This window comes from Chenopodium album, chromosome 1, assembly GCF_948465745.1.
Source record: "Chenopodium album chromosome 1, dcCheAlbu1.1, whole genome shotgun sequence".
Lineage (NCBI taxonomy): Eukaryota > Viridiplantae > Streptophyta > Magnoliopsida > Caryophyllales > Amaranthaceae > Chenopodium > Chenopodium album.
Window position 1 is genome coordinate 81,514,316 of NC_137834.1, and position 23,252 is coordinate 81,537,567.

The following is a 23,252-nucleotide window of genomic DNA, read 5'->3' on the forward strand; positions in this document are numbered from 1 at the left end:
GTTTTTTCTTTTACTATCTCTATTGACTTTTATTTGCAACTTTGCGATATTATTTGTGAGATATAAAATATTCCAAAGTTGCAAATAAAAGTTAACAGAGGTAGTACTTTGTTACTGACTTACTGTAGTTTTATGCCTTTTTCTCAAAAGCTTTTTTTTTTTTTTTTGTGCGGCAAGTTTTTTTTTTTTTTTTTTTTTTTGGAAAGTTAAAAAATCATGAATATACATTTTTTTTTTAAATGAAAAAATCATCATATAATAATTTAGAAATTGAAATACAAAGCGAGCAAAAACGAAATCGTATAAATGAGTTTTGTTTTTTAACAGTTGTGGGCCTTTGAAAAAAAAATTTACATTAGCAAGTATAGAAATGTATATCAAATTATCAATAATGGCTAAAAATCTTAGGGAAATTCTCAATGGTAACACTAAACTTTTTAATTTTCTTAGTGGTAAATTACAAAAAATTTTATTATCCTTGGTAAACTTTAATTTATTATAATTTTCAATGGTGAACTTAATGAAGCAATTTAGTTAATATTAAACCATGGTTAACATCTTTTTATAATAAAAAAAAAATCCTAAAATATTCTCACTTTAATATACTCAAATCCCTAAAATGTCATCACCTCACTCAAACTCAACATATCGTCATCAAGATCATCATCTTCATCATCTCTTTCTTCCTCTTCACCTTTCCAACAAGAACACAAACACCGAACAACCACCATTTCAACCACCACAATTAACCACCTGCCACACCTTGTTGCACATTCACGGTACACCACCAAACAACCTTTGAACTGCCACCACTGCACCTGCTAACAACAACCCACAATAACAACAACAAAAAGCAGCCACCATTCAGCCACTACAATATCAGCCACCGAAAGATACAACAACAACCAACCACAACTACCACCTTCACCCAATTCACCGCCGCTTTGCCCACCAACGACACCGTTAATTACATCGATTCGCCACCAAACCACACCTTCGAACAACCACCAATTCTCACTCCAATAGCCCGCAACACCAATCGCACCTCTACATCCCACAATCACCAATTCGCCACCGCAAACAGCAATTCCGCAACCAATTGTAGCGATTCCCCACCCCTCCTGCACCTAAAGCTTCGAGAATTGGAGAAACCCATGATTTTCGACCATCCCGAAGCCCCAATTATCTGATTTCATTTAGGGATGAGAGATTGATCTAGAATTTGGGATTTCAAGGAAGGGGTTTTAGGGCTGAGGGTGTTGATTTCACTCACTTATGTGAGGGGCTGGCGATTTAGGGGGAATAGAGAGGTGCGGTAGGGGGAGGTCGGTGCGCCGGCGAAGGGGAGGCTGGGCGTCGCATGAGTGGGGCGGGGGAGAAGTGGCTAATTGTTAGGGATGCGTATTTTTTTAAAGAAAAAAATCTAAAATAAATGTAAAAAAAAATATAAATAAAATAAAAACTAACTATAGTTAAACATTAAGTTAAAATTTATCATTAAGTTCACCATTGAAAATTATAATAAATTAAAGTTTACCAAGGATAATAAAATTTTTTGCAATTTACCACTGAGAAAATTAAAAAGTTAAGTGTTACCATTGAGAATTTCCCAAAATCTTAAATCATTAAGGTTAGTGAATTGTTTTAGATTAATCAAGGTGTCAAACTTGAGTTTTGGGAACGAAAGAGTTTTTTTTTCTCTTAAGGTTTGTTCAAACTTGAGATCAGATTAGTTAGAATCTAATATGCTATACATTATCGGATATGCTTACGTATATTATATTAATTAATTAATTATTAAAAAAAATAGGTCAATTTTTCTTGAACTATTATATTTAGAAAATGAGGAGTATACCTACCTTTCTAGATATAAACATAAACAAATAATTAAGGAAATACTCCAGTGGCGAGGAAATACAAGTTGATATCCTATATCAACATAACTTGTTGATATAAGGGCATCAGTGTCTTTTCAGTCATTAAATAAGGGGCAAAATCGTCGACATAAGGACTTCCCACACATCCCGTTGAACAATACCCCGTTTCGAGGACAGACGACGTTGGAGAGCTGTCAACTATTGCTCTGCAATTCACCATCTCTGAAATTGCTCTAGCTCACCCACCATCAATAACTCAGCAATTTCGCAGCCTTCAATCCTTTAATCACTCAGTAGTTTCACTTTGTTCAGCCCATTTCACCATCTTCAATTACGAACAACTTCAATTCAGCTCCGATACGTCGATTTCACGAACCCAGACCACACAATAATCAGTTAAAGGAGGGATTCGGATACCGAGGTCGAACATTGCAAACGGGCGACCAGAAAATCAAACCAGATCTATCGGAAAATCGCCATGAAAGTACCCCCTCTATCTCTGTATATTTGTTTCTCTCTCTTCTTTTCTTTCAAGCAAAGGATTGACCACAATAAACACTTGACGACGTTAACTTCACCGTGACACATTTGACTCATAAAACGGGGTCCAGCTCACCAATAGTATTAAACAATGAATAAATTACAAAAAGTAGGTATCATAATTGCAGAAATGTCATTATATCAACAAAACTTGTTGATATAGGATATCAATGGGGTTTGGCTCGTTTTTCAAGGCATTCTATAAATAGAAGTGCATGAGACTAATTTTTTAGGGATCCAAACACTTCACTTTTCGTACCAAGCAAAGTTTGGTTTTGCTTATCTTATAACTTTAAGGTCACAAGTTTAAGTCATACCAACTACATTTCCTACATCATAAGGGATTCCCTTATCCCCCCCCCCTCCCCTCTCCTCTCCCCTACTCTCAAGGGTTGACCTGCGGAGCTAAGATGACTTGACCTGTAAAAGGTGATAGTTTGATAAGGTCCTTCATCTTACCTTTAAGAGAGAGAGAGAGAACTTTGCACTTTTCATCCTGTACGGCCTTTAATCTTGCAATCCCTTTCATCTTAGGTAGCTATTCTTGTCATACTAACCTTATCAAGACGCATGCATATCAGTATACTCGACCTTTGCTGCTTGCTTTAAGGTTCACTAACATAGAAGAGAGAGCGCAAGAGTGCAAGACGGAAGTTTAGCAATTTACAATTTTACACTGTCCAACAATCTTATTCGATTCAGTAATATCAAATAATAGAATTAAGTTACTTGGAATGTCAGAGACCTTGAGTACACTAAATTATGTTACACTTGAATACTGCACAAGATGGCTAAGACCTCGAATATCTTTGGTTATATGTGGGAAAACTGTTAACTATCACAAAAAAAAAAAAAAAATTGGCTATGAATTGCTCAACTGTTGGAACAAAAGATTACAAGAAAGGTACATCTTGAAACCCTAGTTGTTGAAAAGAATCCCTTGAATGCAGCGCCTCAAACTCTCTTCAAGTCGAGGGTTACATTAGTTTGGTTTAATGCCTAATATGCAAATCGTATTGCCACTTTAGTATGCCCTGTACATGAATAGCAAACTGTAAGTTGTCAGTAAATAATAACCTAAGCAGAAAATGGTTTTCGAAGAAAAACATATGCTTACAGCATAAGCCCTTAACTATGAGGCAAGATGGTGAACAGCTAAATTGGCAGTCCTTCCCCAAAGTCCACACAAAAATTAAAGAGAACAGAAAAAGGAGAGAAAAGGGAAAGGAAATTCAGCATACATGCTACCTCTGCAACATCTGGTGTTATGATCCCTTTTAGATCAATCTTCGTGTTCGTCTTCAGAATCTACAGAATAACAATAATAGCAATCAGAATATTGTTGACAGTGACAGTCAAACAAGAAATGCAGACAGATTTGATAATTGATATTAAAGATGAATACAACAAATAATTTGCATTGGTGGCATGAGTTTCGATGCAAAATTAAAAACCCTTGTGGTGGGAGCTTATTCATAATTTTGCTTTGAACATCTCAATCTACGCTATCAAAGGGAACGAGAGGAGGAGGGCATGAGAAGGTAGGGAAAACAATGGAAGTTGAAAGAACCTAGGCAGTAATTGAGGTGCGGTGGGGCAGAAGCAATCTAACTTTGGCAGGTCTATACAATCTGTTCAACAATAATCAGGGAAGGGGAAATTCGTGGGGATCGTTTAGAAAGTTATAAAAGGTGGGTAAGCAGGTAAGTGGAAGTGTTTTGGTCAAAAAGAGAGACTGCCTTTCCAGAAGTGATACTCTCTCCGTTCTCTGTTGTTCTTCCTTCAATATTTTCAATGCCAACTTTAATCATGCATTTGTTACGAGTCTCACGATTCACGAATCTGACAAGAACCCACATAATGACATGATAAAATTTCTTTATATAAGTTGGTGCACAATTTGATTGTAATCGAGACATTCCTTCCAAGAAAAACAAATAGGAACGGGGGGAGTACATAGTAACTGAATTTAGATGAGCATAGATGACATTTGTAGGATTGAAACAAGTTAAGAGGAGAAAGAAAACAAAGCCAAAATTTTAAAATAGCTGGGGTCGGTTGCATGAACCAAGAATTTATTCCCTATATCCACAAATACAGTCTTCCTCCATCAGCTTGTTTTGACTACTAAATTCTCTTGCAAACCCACTTTATTCATGTCTTTTTAAACTTCCTTAAATCAAGTCATCTTTAACTTCCCTTGACTTCTCTTGAAATCTCCATTATCCCAATCCTCCACCTTCCTTACAGGTACATCCCCTAGTTTACATCCCACATTCCTTAAAAGACCTAAACCAACGTAGTTGATTATCTCTTTATAATACGCAATGTGCAAGATTATTCCTTAAGGTGTTCTCACACATTCATCTCCAGACACAACCCTGATATACTAGTCTTCTTAAAATGCTCCTTAGAAGGTCAATATTTTTGCCACAAATAATAATGCCAATCTAATTGACTGAAGTATAAGATCACACAACAATAAATCCTACAACTCGTCAATCACCCCAAAGTCCCAGACTTAGGGCCTATTCCGATTTACTAAAAACAACTGAACTGAACTGAACTGAACTGAATAGAGCTGAAATGAATTGTTTATGAGAGAAGGAAATTAGGAATTGAACTGAAGTAATTGGAGCTGAACTAAACTGAATAGAACATAACAGGCCCGGCCCTTACCCTTCTTGATTTGCCAGATTAAGAGTTAAAGGTCAATGACGGGAAATATGTCAAAGGTGTCATTATCATGCTTCTAAGCAAGATTTTGATGGTCAATAGTTGAAATGAAGGATGAGTAGCACAAAAGGGAAAATGAATTAAACTGGACCTCCAAATCACAGTTTAAATATCAGCAAAATGCTCCTGAAAGACCTCTGTGCTCTACAAGCAAAGAATTAATAGTAAGGAGTCCAATAGTCCATCTACGTAAAATGAGATGTGTATAGTTCCTGATCTGAGAACAAAATAGTATAACAAAGTCTTTTCTTTTTAAATTACAAGTGTGCACTGAAGCCAAATCACTTTCCCTGATAAAATGTAAGATTAGTAAAGATTCATTTAAAATTTCTGAATACTTTGAAGACAAATCAGTAAACTCTGTAAGAAATGCCTATCCACCTACGTAATATGTATAAATTTGATCGGTTGTGGGATATTTCACTGATCAAACTTTAGCAATCTCACATACTGGAACTTTATGGTGACAATTCATCATTCAATAAGAACCCAAATATATAGATACAGACCATCTGCATTAACAATTGTTACATAAAAAGATAAATAACATTATCCATTTAACATCATAAACTATCATTAACCCAGTATTATCATCAAAATGCTTCATACTCAAAAATAACTAAGGGTTCCAGACTTCCAGGGTTACTCCAAAACATTACCTGAAGTCTAAAAAGATGAATCCCATAATATAATCTTAATCTAAACAAGTCACATTTCTTGACTATTCATTAACAACTCTCATGCTCCCCATGATAACATCTTATGACTAATATTTTTTCTACTTAGGGTGCGTTCAATTCACCTCTTGTCTGAATTTATCTGAACTTATTTTAATTTATCTAAACTTATTAGTCTTTATTAGAACTTATTTTAGTCATAAATTGAACTTGGGTAGCCCTGATGAACCCTTCTCACAACTTATCTGAACTTATTTTTCCTGAACTTATTAAACCTTATCTGAACTTATTTTTCCTGAAATAAGTGGAAATAAGGTGAACTGAACAGGGCCTTAACTTAACTTATCTGAATTTATTAGGCCTAAAATAAGTAAAATAAGGTGAACACACATGCCTTAAGGCATTCAAGTAGAAGAATGAGGTGAACATGGCAAAGAAGTATCTTCTTCATATTTATAAATGCATAATAACACAAAACCTTGAGTGAAAAATTTTAGACAAAGAATACAAGGACAAGAATGAGAGACGTTCTTTTCTTAATATAATTAAATGCGAGATAACACAGATCTGCAAGTGTTTTACACTTTTACTACTTTTCATAAGTGTTATGTTCCATTTTCTACGCACCAAAAGGAATGTTGTCATTCTCAAAAGCTTTCCAGGGAACAAAATAAAAGGAAAAAAAAAAAAAAAAAAAAAAAAAAAAAAAGAAAAAAAAAAAAAGACAACTCTGATGGTTGTTATGGTGCTCATCATAGATAGTCAGCATAGAAGTATAGAACCATAGAAACACTGGCTTGGTTACAGTTTCAGAGAATGAGCAAAATTAGATTAAGAAATTTAGCAAGAAGCTTACCTGAACGAACATCGTCACTTAGCTGACCTCTAGCTTGGACTTGCTTCACAAGCATTCGATACATTAGCACCCACCAATAAATATGAAGAACAAGCAAGCAATACAGGAGAGTGTTGAACAAGTAGTAATAAATAGGTCCCTCTATTGGATGTTTCGACTTATCAACTGACTGGATAACTTCATAGCTGTCATACAAAAGAGAAGACATGTATTTACTATATATAGGAGGGGATATAACCAAGAAACCGAAGAAGCTGGAAGCCTGGAGCAAGAGCAGCTACAACAATAACAAAGCAGCAACAACATGCACCCCTTACCCTCAATAAAGAAGACATCTCACAAAAGCCCCTTAAAGGAAACAGTTTCAGAATATATGAAAATACTAAATAGTAAAGATTCAGTAATATTCCTGCCTTCAGCCCAGAATATGTGATCCAGATATAATCTTTATAAGTTAGAAAACAAGGAATCTCAAAATTTAAACAATCAGAGAAAAAAGTAGACAGAGCTAGAGCAATAAAAAAAAAAAAAGGGTGAATGACTTGGCTACTTTGTCCAGAAAAAATGCAGGCCATTGAACTTCAATCATAAATTCATAATTATAGGTCAAGAGGTTTTAAATTCAGTAAATTAAGGATATGTACTCTTCACCTTAAATAAGGTGTCCTGATTCTGGACTGGTCTGAATCATACTGCTTTGGTTTTTTCTGACCTGATGTCCAGGTCTAAATAAATTTTGACCATTTACACTCGTATATAAAGAGAAAAAGAAAGAAAGACAAAAAAAAACATTATCAAGTGGGATCATGTTGGATTCGTGTATGTATAATCCAAATTTTTAATATTCACAATTTATATTATTACCCAACTATAAATTAGTAATAACTAAACCAGATTGAAGCTCTGGTGTGATTCTTTTTGGTCTGGTTAATCTGATCTGATTATGAGAAGAACAAGTTTATGAAGTGAGGTAAAGAAGACTGGTTTTCATAAACAAGTGAATGTGTCAAACAACTAACCTTGTACTCCAAAGAATCCAAATCGGGTAGTATATGAGGCGGAGCAAGATCCAGGATATAACAAAGAAAATGAAAGAGACGCTAGCAATTGCTTCAAAACCACTGTATTTCGACATCTTCCCAACCTCAAGAAACACGTCACTTGCATCATGGAGAGCTAAGATCATCGAACCAGCTCGAGCAAATCTGCACATTCAAGGAAAATAAATAATAAATAAATAAATTGGCACAAAAACATGAGATTTGCATGCTCAAGCACAACTAAAATGTAGTCAAAGCTGTATTTACTACATTCATATTAAGATACCCTGATATAATTAATTCTCAATGTTTACAAGATGGTAATCCCTTTGAAGCACATAATGATAATGTTACTATTTCATAATAGCAGCATGGAGCACTGTTGCTTATGATGAAGCCATATTTAAATTCCACTTCATTCATGCTAAAACAAATGCCTCCTATATAGTATATACTACGACAAGTATTAACATCATCATCATCAACAACAACAACAAAGCCTTAGTCCCAAAATGATTTGAGATTGGCTAACACGAATCTTCATAAGGAACATCGACAGAAAAAAGGACATAACAAGATGACCAGTTTGAAAAAAGGTGTACAAACAGAGAAAAAAAATGAGCATCCAAGTAAAATTTAAGAGAGTTTTAAAAAAGTATCAAAGAATAAAATGTAAGAAAGTTTTAAATGAGTGATAAAAACAAGTGAGTAAAAAACATATTGGGTTGAGAAAACTTTAGCAAAGAAATCAATACAGTTTATAAAACAAAATTGAGTAAATTAATACAAGTAAAAGTAAATGCTAAGATTAGTGGAGAGAGTGGCAAAGTTCACTAAAATTGCCAACTCTTTCTAATCGTCAGGGAATTTAGTGGAGAGAGTGGCAAAGTTCAAGCAAAAACCTCCTTTTAAAAGCAAAGTTGGTTTTATGCTGTGAGGGTCAGTCATCAAAGCAGATTATTCATTATAAAAAAATTAAGAATCGTTAAGCTGGAAAGATTTCATAAGAATTGGTCAATGGATTTTCAGCTTTGAGTTTATGAATTCAAGCAGATTCATATTAGAACTTCTTTCCTACCAAGGATATTTGATGCCTGCAGCTCCAGCTAAAGATCACCTTTCTCCAAGGTAGCAGCCAAGGGGAATAATCAGCTAAAGAATTTCAGTGAAGCAAGAAGATAGATTTTAGTACAGAAATTAAAAGCTACGGAGTATTAGAGTTTCTCTTCATTTGAAACTTCATTGGGTTAGGTCAGAAATTCCAATCTTTTTCTGTTGCCTTGGACAATAAGGATGGAAACAAAATGGCATACTGGTGCTGATGGAGATAAGTACCTTAAAACCCAGCATAATAATATAATATCACAGCCATTTACCTTATGATAGCTGAGTCTGCATAAGATCCTCACTACAATATTATTCTTCCTTTTCCCTAACCCCATAATTGCCTAACTATAATCAAAGAAAGAGAGAAAAGACTGGAGAGAAAGACAAGTAGAAAATGTCTGTGAGAAGCTTTAAGTGGGGGCATCTATCAACAATTTCAAAAAAAGATCAAGCACTTAGACCCTGAATTCATTGACCTTCAATTGGGAGGGTCGTAAGTCTCATAACCTGTTATCCCATTTCCAACTCATGGAAACTCCTGTCGTGAGAGTATCAAGTCAGCACGGTATATGCCTTTGTTCATAAAAGTTGTAGCATCATTAATTGAAATTTGAAAGCAAATTTTCTTTTCAATCTAGTGATGCATGTGGATGGAATCAATCAATCAAAGCCTTAATCCCATAAGTGGGGTCGGCTACATGAACCAAAAGTGATTATTGTGTGTAGTCATTGACAAAAAATCTTCCTACTCCATTCGTTATGATCCAATGTCTCATCCTCATGCAAATCCATATACTTCATATTCTTCCTAACTCCTTCCAACCAAGTCATTTTTGGTCTCCCTCTCCCCAACCCCTCCAGGTCCCACTCTTCCACTCTTCATACCGGTGCACCCACGGGTCTCCGCCTAACATGTCCAAACAAACGCAAACAATTCCCCTTACTTTGTCTGCAATGCCTGTCACGCCTACTTTCTTGCAAATAACCTCATTTTTTATTCTATCTCTTAGAATGTTCCCGCACATCCACCTTAACATGCGCATCTCCATAACCTTCATCTTTTTTATATGCTCCTTTTTAGAAGCCCCAACAATCGGTACCATAAAGCAACACTGATCTCATAGCATTTTCCCTTCGATTACAAGGGAAGGCTTCGGTCACATAGCACTCTCGTGGCCGCTATCCATTTAAGCCACCCTGACTTAATCCTGTGCGCCACGTCTTGATCAACATCATCATTTTTCTAGATGATCGACCCAAGATATTTAAAACATTCACTCATGGTCAAGTCCTTTCCATCCAAACTCACCACATCATTACTTGTCCTCCTCTTGAGTACCAAAGCGGCATACCAAATATTGAGTCTTACTCCAACTTAGCTTAAACCCTCTAAATTCCAACCTTTGGCTCCATTGCTCCAATTTGGCATTTACCCCATCTTTAATTTCATCCACTAGATGGAAATTACTAACAAATTATGAAGAGAAAGCTTTGTCATCAGAATTTGAGGTTTTCTGTTCAATGGTAGTTTTGTTGCTACATTACCTTGAAGATAGGGCCAACTGGCCAAGTGCTAGTCACTTGCCTACTCTTGAATTTTATACACACATTTTTATATAAATCTTTAGAATGAATGATAGTTGTTATGCATGAAACTCAATAGGATCAATTGCATGAAATTTTAAATTGATGTTATCTGGTACAGAAATTTCAAGGCAGCAATTTTGGAAGCACATGCTTTAGAAGCAGAAAAATTAAAAACTGTTATCAAATTTGGACTACATTTCAAGAAATTGAGAAGGTAAGCAACAAAGAGGTGAAGAATAAGAAGCGTAATATGTTCCCTAGAAAACTAGGTATATAATTTTGCACCAGTTACTATACTTATCAAAGTAAAGCAAATTGGAAATTAAACACAGAAGAATATGTAGTTCGTTGCAGTTGCAAGTCAAAAGATATAGCTTTAAAGTACGGCACAGAGTACTGCGGAGCTCAATGGCTCAGACAACAACGAAGTATAATTACTTTAAAATGGTGGTAAATGAGATGACTTGGGGGGAGGGGGGGGGATAATGCAGATATCCTGAAAGTAGCAAGAATATATGAAATTGCTCCTTATGACGAATCAGGTTAGACAACCACGAATCGTTTTGGGACTAAGGTTTTGTTGTTGTTGTTGTTTATAACCAGAATCGCTCCTAAATATGCAGTAAACTTGAGACTGAAAGATGGACTTGACCATACACTCATACGGCCATACATCATTGATCACTTACGGAATATTGCTCCTTGTGAATTTTAATAACAGCATTAAAATGGCATAGCCAAATCCAGAAGTTGGGAAAATATTGTTTAGGTTTATCTACTTTCTGCAGTTTAACCTTTCTTGTTTTCTGTTCCTTTTTCAAGTAATCCAGAGAGGGGTGTGGATCAATGCATCTAAGACATATAACGCATGTAAAAAGATATCAATACGAAAAGTACAGTTTAAAGAACTAAATGCGATGTAATCTTGTTCAAATCTACCCTTAACTTACCTCCTTCAGCTACATATTAATATACTACCATCTTTCCAATTCCACCCAATAACAAAATCAATAAGATTGAATTATATTTGTGCCAAAATGACATTGTTCCTTCTGATATGCTTAAAGACTACAGATAATGAAAAAACCCAGTGATATTGACCTAAAAGTGACAGTGTCTAATTAACACAGGTTTATTTTTAGTAAAGAATATACGTGATAAACTACAGGTGGTTTGTAAAACAAACCAAGTTATTATAATTTGGCAAATAATTCCAGCCTTCCAGGTGACAGAACCATCAAGATACTGCATTTCAATAAGACTGAACAGTCTGAAACGCAATATGTATGTAAGGAATAAACTGTCAGAAAATATACCTGGCAGTATAAGACAGAACAATAAGAATGAGAGTTGCAACATGATGCCCCATCGAAACACCAAAGTCAGAGCGCCTTGTTTCCCAAAAAATAAGTGCAAAGATTGAATATGTATAGAACCCAGCTGTATACATATAAAGGCCTTTCAACTTCATCCTGCATAGAGACACAATAAGAGAATGCATACAACATAAAGCTTTGACAAGCAAGCAGAAAAGTGGCCATAGAAGAGAGTAAAGTATCTTACTTTGTTTTCTGGTCAGGCCAGATCTGATCACCAGGTCCCACCCAAAAATATTTTGTCTGGGTGAACCAAGGCTCACTATAAGTCACAGAAAGAGCAAGAATTTCTGCAGACAGATAATACACACATTTCCAAGCTGATTCCTTGAACTTTCTTAGCTTCTTCTTCCCATCAGCATCACCATCTTTTATATGATAATTCTTTCCGAAAATCAACCTTTTCCCTATTTTCTGCACCAAATAAATAAATGTTAGATCAAGATGGAACACAACTGTAGAATGCTAGCATAAATACTGAAGTAGCTCAGAAGGCCTTAACAAGATAAAATCAAAATCAAACCCCTTCAATTTACAAATTGAACTACAAGCCCATAACTACAGAATACCACTAGCAACTAACTTTGCACTATAGCATGATTTCCAGAATCGCAAGTCTGGATCCACGTGATAAAATAAGAATGATGACCAAGTAAAAGTGAGACTAAAACTGCAAAAGAGGGCTACTAAGCCCTTTATAAATTTTATATTATAGATTTATAGATAATTTGAGATCCCAATAAGGCAGTAAAGTTTGATCTAGACAAGACGCCTAGCAAAAACCTATCGCTTTAGGTTCGGAAAATGGTTGTCGAAGAAAGCATACCATGGCACCCCAACCCCCCCCCCCCCCCCCCTCTGAATAGCCTAAAGTACACTATCACCAGACGATGCAAAGATCAAATTACAATAGTTTAAAATTTAGACACAATGAGACTTATAGCATTGATATCCATCTAGTCCTTAGTCAATACATTGTAATTTCATTGTTTCCTGATATTCAATCCTATATGAGAAACAGGAGGGGTTAGCCAATGATCCTATGACAAAATATGAGATAAGGATGCCTCAAACAAAGATGACCATTACTCTGAACTTGATATTAGTTTTTCCATTTACAAAGTAGTCAATAAATATAGCAACACTCCCTATCATTTTTGTGCTAGAGAAATTACATTTCTTGCAAAAAGGCATTACAACATTAATGAAGAGCAAAAGCATGGGTTATCACATAAAGACCTTGCTTTTCTAACTGACTCGGAGAGGGTGAAATGTTTATTCAATCCCCGTAAGAGGTAGAGGAAATTTTAGGCGACGTCAACTTAGTCTATGTTTGGATAAAGAGAAATGGAGGTTAGGAAGAGAAGAGACATGGAGAGATGCGACATCCTTTGTTCGGATATCTAATGCAAGGAGGGAAGGGGAGGAAATTGGAAGGATCCATTTTCCTTCCCCTTTTAATAAACCAAATCCCTCCATTGTTGGAGAGATTTGGAATGAAAATGGAAGTTCACCTTCTCCCTCCCCTCACTTTTCCTTCCCTCTTTTTCCTTCACCTCTCACTCCCTTCACTATGGTTATCCAAACCAGTGTTGAGCAACAATTCCACCAATGCTTAACTAAACTGAATTGCCACAACCCATAATTCAGTTAAACACAAACATGTTAACATGTTCTTTCAACACTCAGGCCATAAAATTACACCTTTTACAGCAATTGGCATAACACAATTGGAGTAGTAATAAAGTTGTGTACATAATCTTACACCAAAAGACTACTTTAGGATTCTATATTTTAATCATCACTTTACAAAATCCAGGCCAACAAAAACTAACTTTAACAAATGCTTGGACAGTTTGGGCATTCAGGGCACTTGCTAATTCTTGTATCAGATGGTCTAACAATTAATACCACCCTAATAAAAACCCGCAAATTCTTGTATCAGACGGTCTGACAATTAAAAACCACGTACCACAAAAACAATCAAATTAGTAACCCAGTAGTTCCAACATATAATGTCAATCATAACGTAGTTTTAGACCAATCAATCAATACAATGAATCACTCAATTGACAAAAGCATAATACAAAAAAACAATAAAACATTGCAATAAAACTAAAAATTGAAGAGAAAAGATTGAAGAAATTAGATTATACCTCAAAAACAACTCTATCCAAGAAGAAACGAACTGAAGGGAAGAATAGAGCAAAAAAGGGAAGAACAATGAAATCATGAGAACTGGGGTCAGATTCTTGTTGCCAATCAATGGAAGTGAAGAAATCGATCAAACCCATGATTAGTTTTGTGAATCAGATTTAGGGGAGAATCTAATCTAGAATTTAGAGAGAGAAAGGAGAGATCTTTTCTTGTTGTTGTTCTTCAGAGAAGAAGAGAAGGCTGACATAAGTCTTCGTCTCCTCTGTTTCTTTTTCTCTCTTCTCTACAAATTCTGCAAAATTGCCAGAGTAGTGGAAGAATTGGCTAGGCTAAGCTACTAGTTCGGCTGCTATCATAAAAAGTTGATCATCATTCATCCTTAAACGTACCACTTTGATTTGGACAAAATAAATCTAGTGAATAAAGATTTAAAGATAAAATATTTTGATTTTACACAACTTTTAAAATAAAGGTATGGGCCAACTGGGCACTAGGGGGATAAATCGAGTGGTTAAAGTTTTTCTACCAATTTTAGCTAATTTTGAATTCATCTATAAGAAGAAAGTGATTAACGAGTATATGTTTGAAATTGCTATTTGTCACAATACAATTACTCAAGTTATGGTATTAAATGACCTCCATGCCCCTTTTAATTTTGAAAATTAGTGAGTAGCCCGGGTATTAATTTTTAAAAGCATTTAATAGTATGAAGTACAAATTTTCAATTCTTTATTGTATACTATTATTTAGTGTGCAATATTAAAACATAATTGGCTATTAGCCTAGCTGGTTAAAAAATAACACCTCTTCAAAGAGGTCAGGTGTTCGAACCTTCTCATCGATATATATTTTTTTAATATAGTTGAGACAACATGGAGTACCGTTGGTAGTGCGGGTGACGTGGCATATTGAGAAATAAGTAGATGACATGACATAATAAGATGTTGAGTTAGTGACGTGGCGTAGTGAGGGGGTCTACGTGGCATAGAGACGTTTTTAGAAACGCCTTTTAATATATTAGTATAGATTACATACTTATTCAACCACCACTAATTTTGACCCACTACACTAACCATGACCCTCCAAGCTATGGCTCCACCTTGACCGTCAACTCCACCACATGTACCGCCACTAAACCTAACCATCCACCACGACTGGTCCACCTTGACAACTAGCTTGACCACCAACATTGTAGATTCACAATGGTTGACCACCAACATCGTACTTTCCAACAAATAAAATGAGTCGATGTCGGTCCGCATTCATATCGAAGGCACTTGGTGGGGATGGCGAACCTTCAACGCCGTCGAGTCAAGTATGTGTCAAACCTTTTTTTATTCATTTTTCGATACAGTCGCATGTAATACGCGACTATACCATGGTATAGTCGCATGTTACATGCGAGGGTACCATAGTACAGTCGCATGTAATATGCGACTATACCATGGTACAATCGTATAATACATGCGGTTGTGTACTTAAATATTTTTAATAATAATTAAAAATAACAAAATACATTTAATTAGTAAATTTACGATTTTTTTAATTATATGTTTAAAAATTTTCACATGAATTTAATTTAATGCTCCTAGTTACATTTAATTTTAATTTATTTTTAGAAAAAAAATAATTTAATTTTTAATACTACCTCCGTTACACATTATTTGCAACGATTTGACATGAAGTAGAGAGGAAAAATGTCTAATCGTTGCAAATAATATGTAACGGAGGTAGTATATCATGTAATAGTTTATAAGTAATAAAATAAATAGAGGGGGCATGGGTGGTGAGAAAATTGGGTGGGGCCAAATATTAAATTAATAAGGGTAGAAAGGTCATTTAATACCGCATCATAAGTAATTCCGTTGTGACATAAAGTAACCCCCATGCATTTTGATTTTTTTTTTATATGCAAAGGAGGGAATGCATTTTGATCTATTGTTTGCAAAAGAATACCTTTTTTTAAAAAAACCATTTACAAAAGAATATAGTACTTCCTTGGTATATTTTTTTTTTTTACAAAAAAGCATCACTTAAAAAATCACGGACTCCTAAACAATTTTTTTTACTATGTACACCATCCGTCTCACAATATAGTTCCTGTTTTCCTATGTTAGAGACCCAAAATGTTGTTCCTATATTTATTTTTGGATAGTATGCAAAGACCATTATATCCTTATTTTTTTAACTTTAATCATTGAACTTTCTAACTTATCCTTAAATTATCCACCTTCATTGTACTTTTTCCACTTTCTCTCTCTAACTTTTGTTTATAATTGTACGTTTCACTTTTTCCCCTTAAATTATCCACTTGTCTTGTACTTTTGTCTAGCTTTTTTCCACTTTTACTGTTCTTTTTCTACTTCTCCTCTCATTTCTTAAATACTGTGAAAAAAACATACTCCCTCCGTTTCAAGTTACTCGCAACAATTACCAAAATGGTCGTTTCACATTACTTGCAACAAGTTTTTTTTTCCTTTTATAGTAAGTTTTTTAGTGTGATTTTACAAAATTACCCTTACTTTTGTTTTTAAACACCATAATTAAACTATTGTTTTTATCTCATTAACTTAAACTCTACATTGATTAACTTAATCATTTCCACCAAAATCATTCCCCTCCCAATTAAATTCATCATCACTTTCAATTTCCAACCACCACCACTACCATCACCACTACTACCACCAATACCACCACCACCATACCCAAAATTTCTTTCTCTTTCTTCACCGATCTACCCTCAATTCGACCGCAACACCTCGCCGGAATTCACGCCACTGTCGGTTGTCCCTTGCTTGTGGGTTTTGGGTTCGAAATCTGGGTTGTGGGTTTTGGGTTCGAAATCTGGGTACGTGGGGTGGTGGTAGGTTCGAAATTTAAGTTCGTGGGTGGGGTTCTAGGTTCGAAATCTGGGTTGTGGGTTTTGGTGTTCAAAATTTGGGTTCGTGGGTGGTGATGGGTTATGGATTCGTTAGTGGTGGCGGATTCGTAGGTCGTGATGGGTTGTGGATTCGTGAAGATGATAGGTTGAGGATTCGTGGTGGCGGATTTTGGATTATGAGTTTAGCTAGGGTTCGTCGGTTATAATGGGTGGTGGTGGGTTGTAGTGGGTTCGATGTTCGATGGATTCGTGGGTGGTGGCGGATTCGTAGGTTGAGTTTAGGGTTGTGGGTGGTGGTGGATTGTAGTGGGTTTGGTGTTTGCTGGTTTCGTGGTGGTGGGTGGTTTTGTGGTGCTAAATGCTGGTGTTGGGTGGTTTCGGGTGTGCTCGGTGGTGGACTGGTGGTGGTGGTGCTAGCTGTTGGTGGTAGGTGGACTGTTGGTGGTGGTGCTAGCTGTTGGTTTTGGGTTGGACTAGTACTTAAGTGTATCCCTAATTTTTCAATAATCAAGCTTATGATCTTTTGCCTAGGAGTCCACAATCCCCTCCTTTGTTGCGAGTAACTTGAAAAGGGTGGAGTAATAGAAACTATATTATGGAACATAGGAAATAGATGAAATGAATAGGTAAAATACATGAGATATAAGATACACAAGTATTGGGTGCGGCTCTTGCCGCACCCAATGTTTCGTCAGTCAAGAAGTATCATTGTCATCTTCTTGCGACGATGAAGAAAACGTTTCCACCCGATGAGAAGTTGGTGGTGGTTACGGCGAAGGAGAGGAGCGAGGTCATCTATGGCGGAAAGAGAGAGAAAGTTTAATTGCTTGAGATTATCGGATATTTTTCGAAAAATGCCCCAAAAATCTAATTGGGGCTTTCTTATGTGATGTAGAATTGTTGAAATTGATTGTCCCATATGATTGTATGTTGAATTGTGAGCATTTTGATAACATATGCATGTATTTTATTTGAAAAATGAGCAAGTTATGTTATACTCATGACCTTGAGTACAAGATCTTCAATGGAGGTTTTGTTATTGTTATACATATAATCAAACAAGTTATACATATTCTCAAACAAATTATACATATCCTTTATTTGCTTGATAATATCCTCTATTGGCTATATGATATCATGGTTGGATGATATCTTCTATTGACTATGTGATATCATTTATAATTGTGTCTATGATATTCTTTATTGGTTGGATGATATCATCTATTGGCTATATGATATCATGTTGATATCCTCTATTGGCTATACGTAGGGGCAGATCTTCATTGAGGCGGGTTGGGGCCCAACCCCCCTTAATTTTTCTAAGTTATTGGTTAAAAGTAATATGATATTTAATAATTACAATTAAAAAGTTATGGCATAGTGGTTAAGTATTGTTATTTTTTAACAAAAAGTTGGAGGATTGATATGTCCATTTTATATAGTCTTTTACCCCCGTCCCTTGGTCGTTATTAGTAGTGTTTTTGGCGCTTTCGGGCCACTTTTATTACTAATTTGTGTGTTCTAGTGTTTTCGTAGTTTTAGTTATATTTTACAGGAAATTGCACTCTTGGAGCATTTTCCCGGGCTTTATGGATCAACTACGGAAACTAGAAGGACACGACCACTTTTGGAGCCCAGGATCGGTGAGAGCCGGTGATTAAGGGCTCGATAATTGGGATCCCGAGGCATTTGGACCAAGTATTCAAGACCCGAGAGGAAATCCGGATTGGGCCGAGAAATCTAGCCCAATCGAAGTCCAAGCCTCAAAGGGGAGCAAGGACCCGATCGGGAAACCCCTAGCCCGATCGGGCGCGGCAAGACCATAGTGTTGTGCATGCTAAGACGCGCCCGATCGTGCGAGCATCTAGCACGATCGGGCGATGCTGCTTGGGAAGAACGCGAAGAAAAAGGCGCGCCCGATCGGGCGCGCGTTTTTAGAAGACCTGATTAAGTTTAGTTTTAATTCTTGTTTTAGAAAACGTTTAAGTACGATTTTGTACGGAATTTTTAGTTTACCTTCTTTCTTAGACTTTCTCTCTCTACCTAGTATTTTTCTCTCTCTTAAATTCTCTCTCAACTTTTGTTCTTAATTCTTCCTTTAATTCCAGATTTCTTTTTGGTAACAATTTCTTCCCTTTTAATTTCAGTTATTTATTTTGTTTTCTTGATTATGCTTTTATTTATTTATTTGATTAGTTTAGTCATGATGATTTGTGAGTAGTTTAATTTCTAGGGTTTATGGGGATCTAATAAATGATATGAAGGGGTAATTCTATGATTGTTAATTATCAATGCTTGGTTGATTTCGTATTGATTGTTTTAATGCTATGCAATTAGGTTTGGCCAGATTTAATTGTATGAGTCTAGCAATATTAATTTGAGATTCGAAAGATGAGAATTGATATTTAGGCTTAGTTTCAATAGGTGGATTAATTTATAAATGGTTAAGTCGAGATTCAACAGATGAGATTTAATACCGGTAAATTAACTCTGTGATTATAATATGTAGCGAAAGCCCTTTGTAATCTGATTAACCAATGCTTGATGATTGCTTTTTATGAATTGCCCTGGAATATTGTTTATTAGTGAACCTATTCCCTAGGCCTTTAATATTTGATTTTTCTCCCTACTTTATTCCTTTCGACTTTATTCTCCGTAGTTTAGATTTTATTCATAAAAATATTGGTTACTTAGATAATTTAGATTATAATAATTAATTAGGAGCAAAAAGACCTGTTTCCCTGTGGAGTTCGACCCTACTTCCCTAACTACTTTAGTTAGAGGATTTAGGTAATTATTTTTGATTAGGGGATACGACTTTACCCTGTCAAAATTTGGCGCCGTTGCCGGGGAAACGGTTTTATTTTTGTTTTCTGATTATATTTTTGTAGTCTAGATTATCCCCTTTTTGCCTCAGAGAACGTTAGTTCTTTGAGGCAATTCTCATATTTGCTTCTAGTTTTTGTTTATGCCCAGGTGTTCCAGATCAGGTTACATCCCATTCGATCCTGAGATCGAACGTTCCTTCCATAGACAGAAAAATCTCTACAAGCAAATACTGGCGGATTCTGGTGATAATAACAATAATCAACGCGATCCTCCCTCTGATTCTAGTGACACAGATATTCCTTCAGATTCAGAATCAGAGATGACGACCCAGAAGAAACTCAGTGACTACTCGCAACCGAAGCTCACAGATTTCCCGCACCTTACTCCCACTCCGGCTCTAGAGGGAGTTCAATTTGAGATCAAGCCCCAATTTATCACTATGATAGAGAGGAAGCAGTTCAGCGGAGCTAAGGGTGAAGATCCTAATCTTCACATCGCAGATTTCTGCCAATATTGTAACACCATTAGACAAGCCGGGGTCACGCAAGACCAAATCAGGGAGATTCTTTTTCCTTTTTCATTATGTGGCAAAGCTAAATTATTGTTTAATGGTTTGAATAGAACTGCACTTGGTATTACTGACTGGGAAACTCTTGCTTTGAATTTCTATAATAAATACTATCCTGTGAGAGAACAACGGTGCTAAGGAGTGCTATTCAGAACTTCGCTCAAGAAGCCGACGAAACGTTATATGAGGCTTGGGAGAGGTTCAAGGATCTACAGAGAGAGTGCCCCCACCACAATCTAGCACAATGGCAATTGATCCAAGCATTTTATAATGGACTTGGAAATTCTTCTAGATCAGTGCTAGATTCGGCAGCTAGTGGGAGGTTTATGAATTTAAATGTGGATGATGCAGGACAGGTTATCGAAGACATGGCAATACACAATTCCCAATATGGGAATCCGAGAGGGTTTGCAAATAAAGGAAAACATAGTGTCGATTCCGTATCCTTTTTGCAAGCTCAATTAACATCTATTTGTCAAAAATTAGATAACCTTACTGCTGCTCCTAACTCTGTAGCTAATGTTTCTGCTGTTGCTAACCACGAAGCTTTTTGTGAAAATTGTGGAATTGTAGGTCATTGGGAGCAAGATTGTAGGAGCTCTATGGAACAAGTTAATGCCTTTCAAACCTATAGGCAGAATAACCCCTATTCCAATTCCTACAATGCCGGTTATAAAAATCATCCCTATCTTTCGTACCGGAGCACCAATGTACAAAATCCTCCACCTCCACAACAACCACAACAGCAAACCCCACCACAGCAAAAATATTATCATCCTAATTCCGGCCAGAAAAGCCAAGCATCACCCTCATCATCTTCCGACCCTGCCATGACAGAAATTAGAGCAATACTTGCCAATATGCAAAAGCACATGGAGAGTAGGGATGCGCAAATTGATTCTATCCTAGCCCATAATAAAATCATGGACAATCAAATTGCACAACTTTCATCTACCCTACAATCCCGTCAACAGGGAGCTCTACCATCACAACCTATCCATCCTACAGATCATGCCAATGCAATCACTCTACGGAGTGGTTCACATTATGATGGACCTCCTATGCCAAAGGAAGATAGACCAGTTCCTGATCTAGATTCCCCTATACCAAACGGTAATCCTGCTAGCCCTGCAGGGCTACAAATAGATACTAACCCTACTAATGTTTCTGTGCAGGGTAAATCGCAGGATAAGGGAGGAGATGTGCAGAGCCCAGTTATCAAGCTTCCATTCCCTAATAGACAACTGAAGAGTAAGCTTGATAAACAATTCGGTAAGTTTTTAGAGGTGGTGAAAAACCTGCAGGTAACAGTTCCTTTTACTGACTTAATCACTCAAGTTCCTGCTTATGCTAAATTTATGAAAGACATTCTGACTAGGAAAAGGGCCTTTAACGAAGTAGAAACTGTAGCTTTCACAGAGGAGTGTAGCGCTTTATTGCAAAACAAATCCCCTCCTAAATTAAAAGACCTCGGTAGTTTTTTATCCCTTGTCACATTGGGAATGTTTTTATTGATAAAGCTTTGTGTGATTTGGGTGCTAGTGTCAGTGTCATGCCATTGTCTGTCTGCGCTAAACTTAATATGGGAGAATTAAAAGTTACTAATATAACTTTGCAAATGGCAGATCGTTCGGTAAAATACCCCTTAGGTATTTTAGAGGACGTACCTGTCAGAGTTGGTAAATTTTTTATTCCTGTTGATTTTGTTGTTTTAGATATGGCAGAGGACACACAAATACCCATTATATTAGGTAGGCCTTTCCTCCATACTGTAGGAGCGATTATTGATGTAAAAAATGGTAAACTAACCCTTTTTGTAGGTGACGATAATGTTACTTTCAATTTAGGGAAGGTTTTGAAAGGGCCTATGCTAGAGGAAAATTGTTGCTACATTGATATAATTGATATAATGGATGATATTTGTAATGATAGCTTGCCACAGGTTCTTGCGAAGGGTCCATTAGAGGAAGTTCTCTGCGGGAATTTATCTAGCGACAATGCAAGCGTTTGGGGTAATGAAGTACAGGATATTGAAAAAGCTATTTCCTTAAAAGAGTTAAGCCCCAAGGAAACAATGAAGGTAGTAAATTTAGTTCAGGAATCAAAACCTGCAGAGGTCAAGAAACCTGAGCTAAAACCTCTCCCTTCTCATTTAAAATATGTTTTTCTGGATGAACAGGAACTACACCCCATGATCATCAGTACTGCACTTACTAACCTACAATCTTCCCAACTTCTAGGGGTTCTCAAAACCCATAAGAAGGCTATAGGGTACAGTATTGATGATCTCAAGGGTATTAGCCCTGACTTTTGTATGCACAGGATACATCTAGAGGAAAATTACAAGCCCGGCATCCAACCCCAACGAAGATTAAATCCCAACATGCAGGAAGTAGTCAAGAAGGAGGTGATGAAATTACTTGATGCAGGTATTATCTATCCTATTTCTGACTCCAAGTGGGTAAGTCCTGTGCAGGTAGTGCCAAAGAAAGGTGGGATGACTGTGATAACAAATGAAAAGAATGAATTATTTCCCACTAGAACTGTAACAGGGTGGCGTATGTGCATAGACTATCGTAGATTAAACATTGCCACTAAAAAGGATCACTTCCCTCTTCCCTTTATAGATCAAATGCTTGAGAGGTTAGCCAACCATAAATTCTTTTGCTATTTGGATGGGTATTCGGGATTTTTCCAAATTCCGATTCACCTTGAAGATTAGGAAAAGACTACTTTTACATGCCCTTATGGCACTTTTGCTTATCGTAGAATGCCCTTTGGTTTATGTAATGCACCCGCTACCTTTCAACGTTGTATGATGAGCATTTTTTCTGATTTCATAGAGTCTATTATGGAGGTCTTTATGAATAATTTTAGAGTATATGGTTCTTCATTTGATTCATGCTTAATTAATCTCGCTAAAATTTTGAAAAGATGTGAAGAGTGCAACTTAGTCCTTAATTGGGAAAAATGTCACTTTATGGTGACAGAGGGAGTAGTCTTAGGTCATATTGTATCTGA

The 23,252-nt window shown here is 36.3% G+C and overlaps 1 protein-coding gene across 2 annotated transcripts; it reads right to left on the minus strand.

Annotated features, from left to right (window-relative positions):
- Positions 1 to 3,094: 3,094 nt before the first annotated feature.
- On the minus strand, positions 3,095 to 14,342 carry LOC145614149 (ceramide synthase 1 LOH3-like). 2 transcript variants are annotated; one of them, XM_081669261.1, is made up of 7 exons: positions 13,953 to 14,342; positions 11,984 to 12,210; positions 11,737 to 11,892; positions 7,706 to 7,891; positions 6,687 to 6,871; positions 3,666 to 3,725; positions 3,095 to 3,451 (listed from the first exon to the last, which is right to left on the minus strand). In XM_081669261.1, the coding sequence occupies exons 1-6, from the start codon at positions 14,088 to 14,090 to the stop codon at positions 3,700 to 3,702; spliced, it is 918 nt and encodes a 305-aa protein (XP_081525387.1). In that variant the 5' UTR covers positions 14,091 to 14,342; the 3' UTR covers positions 3,095 to 3,451; positions 3,666 to 3,699. The 2 variants fall into 2 exon arrangements, with proteins under 2 accessions (XP_081525387.1, XP_081525316.1); XM_081669190.1 differs by having other exon boundaries at positions 3,659 to 3,725.
- Positions 14,343 to 23,252: the final 8,910 nt, after the last annotated feature.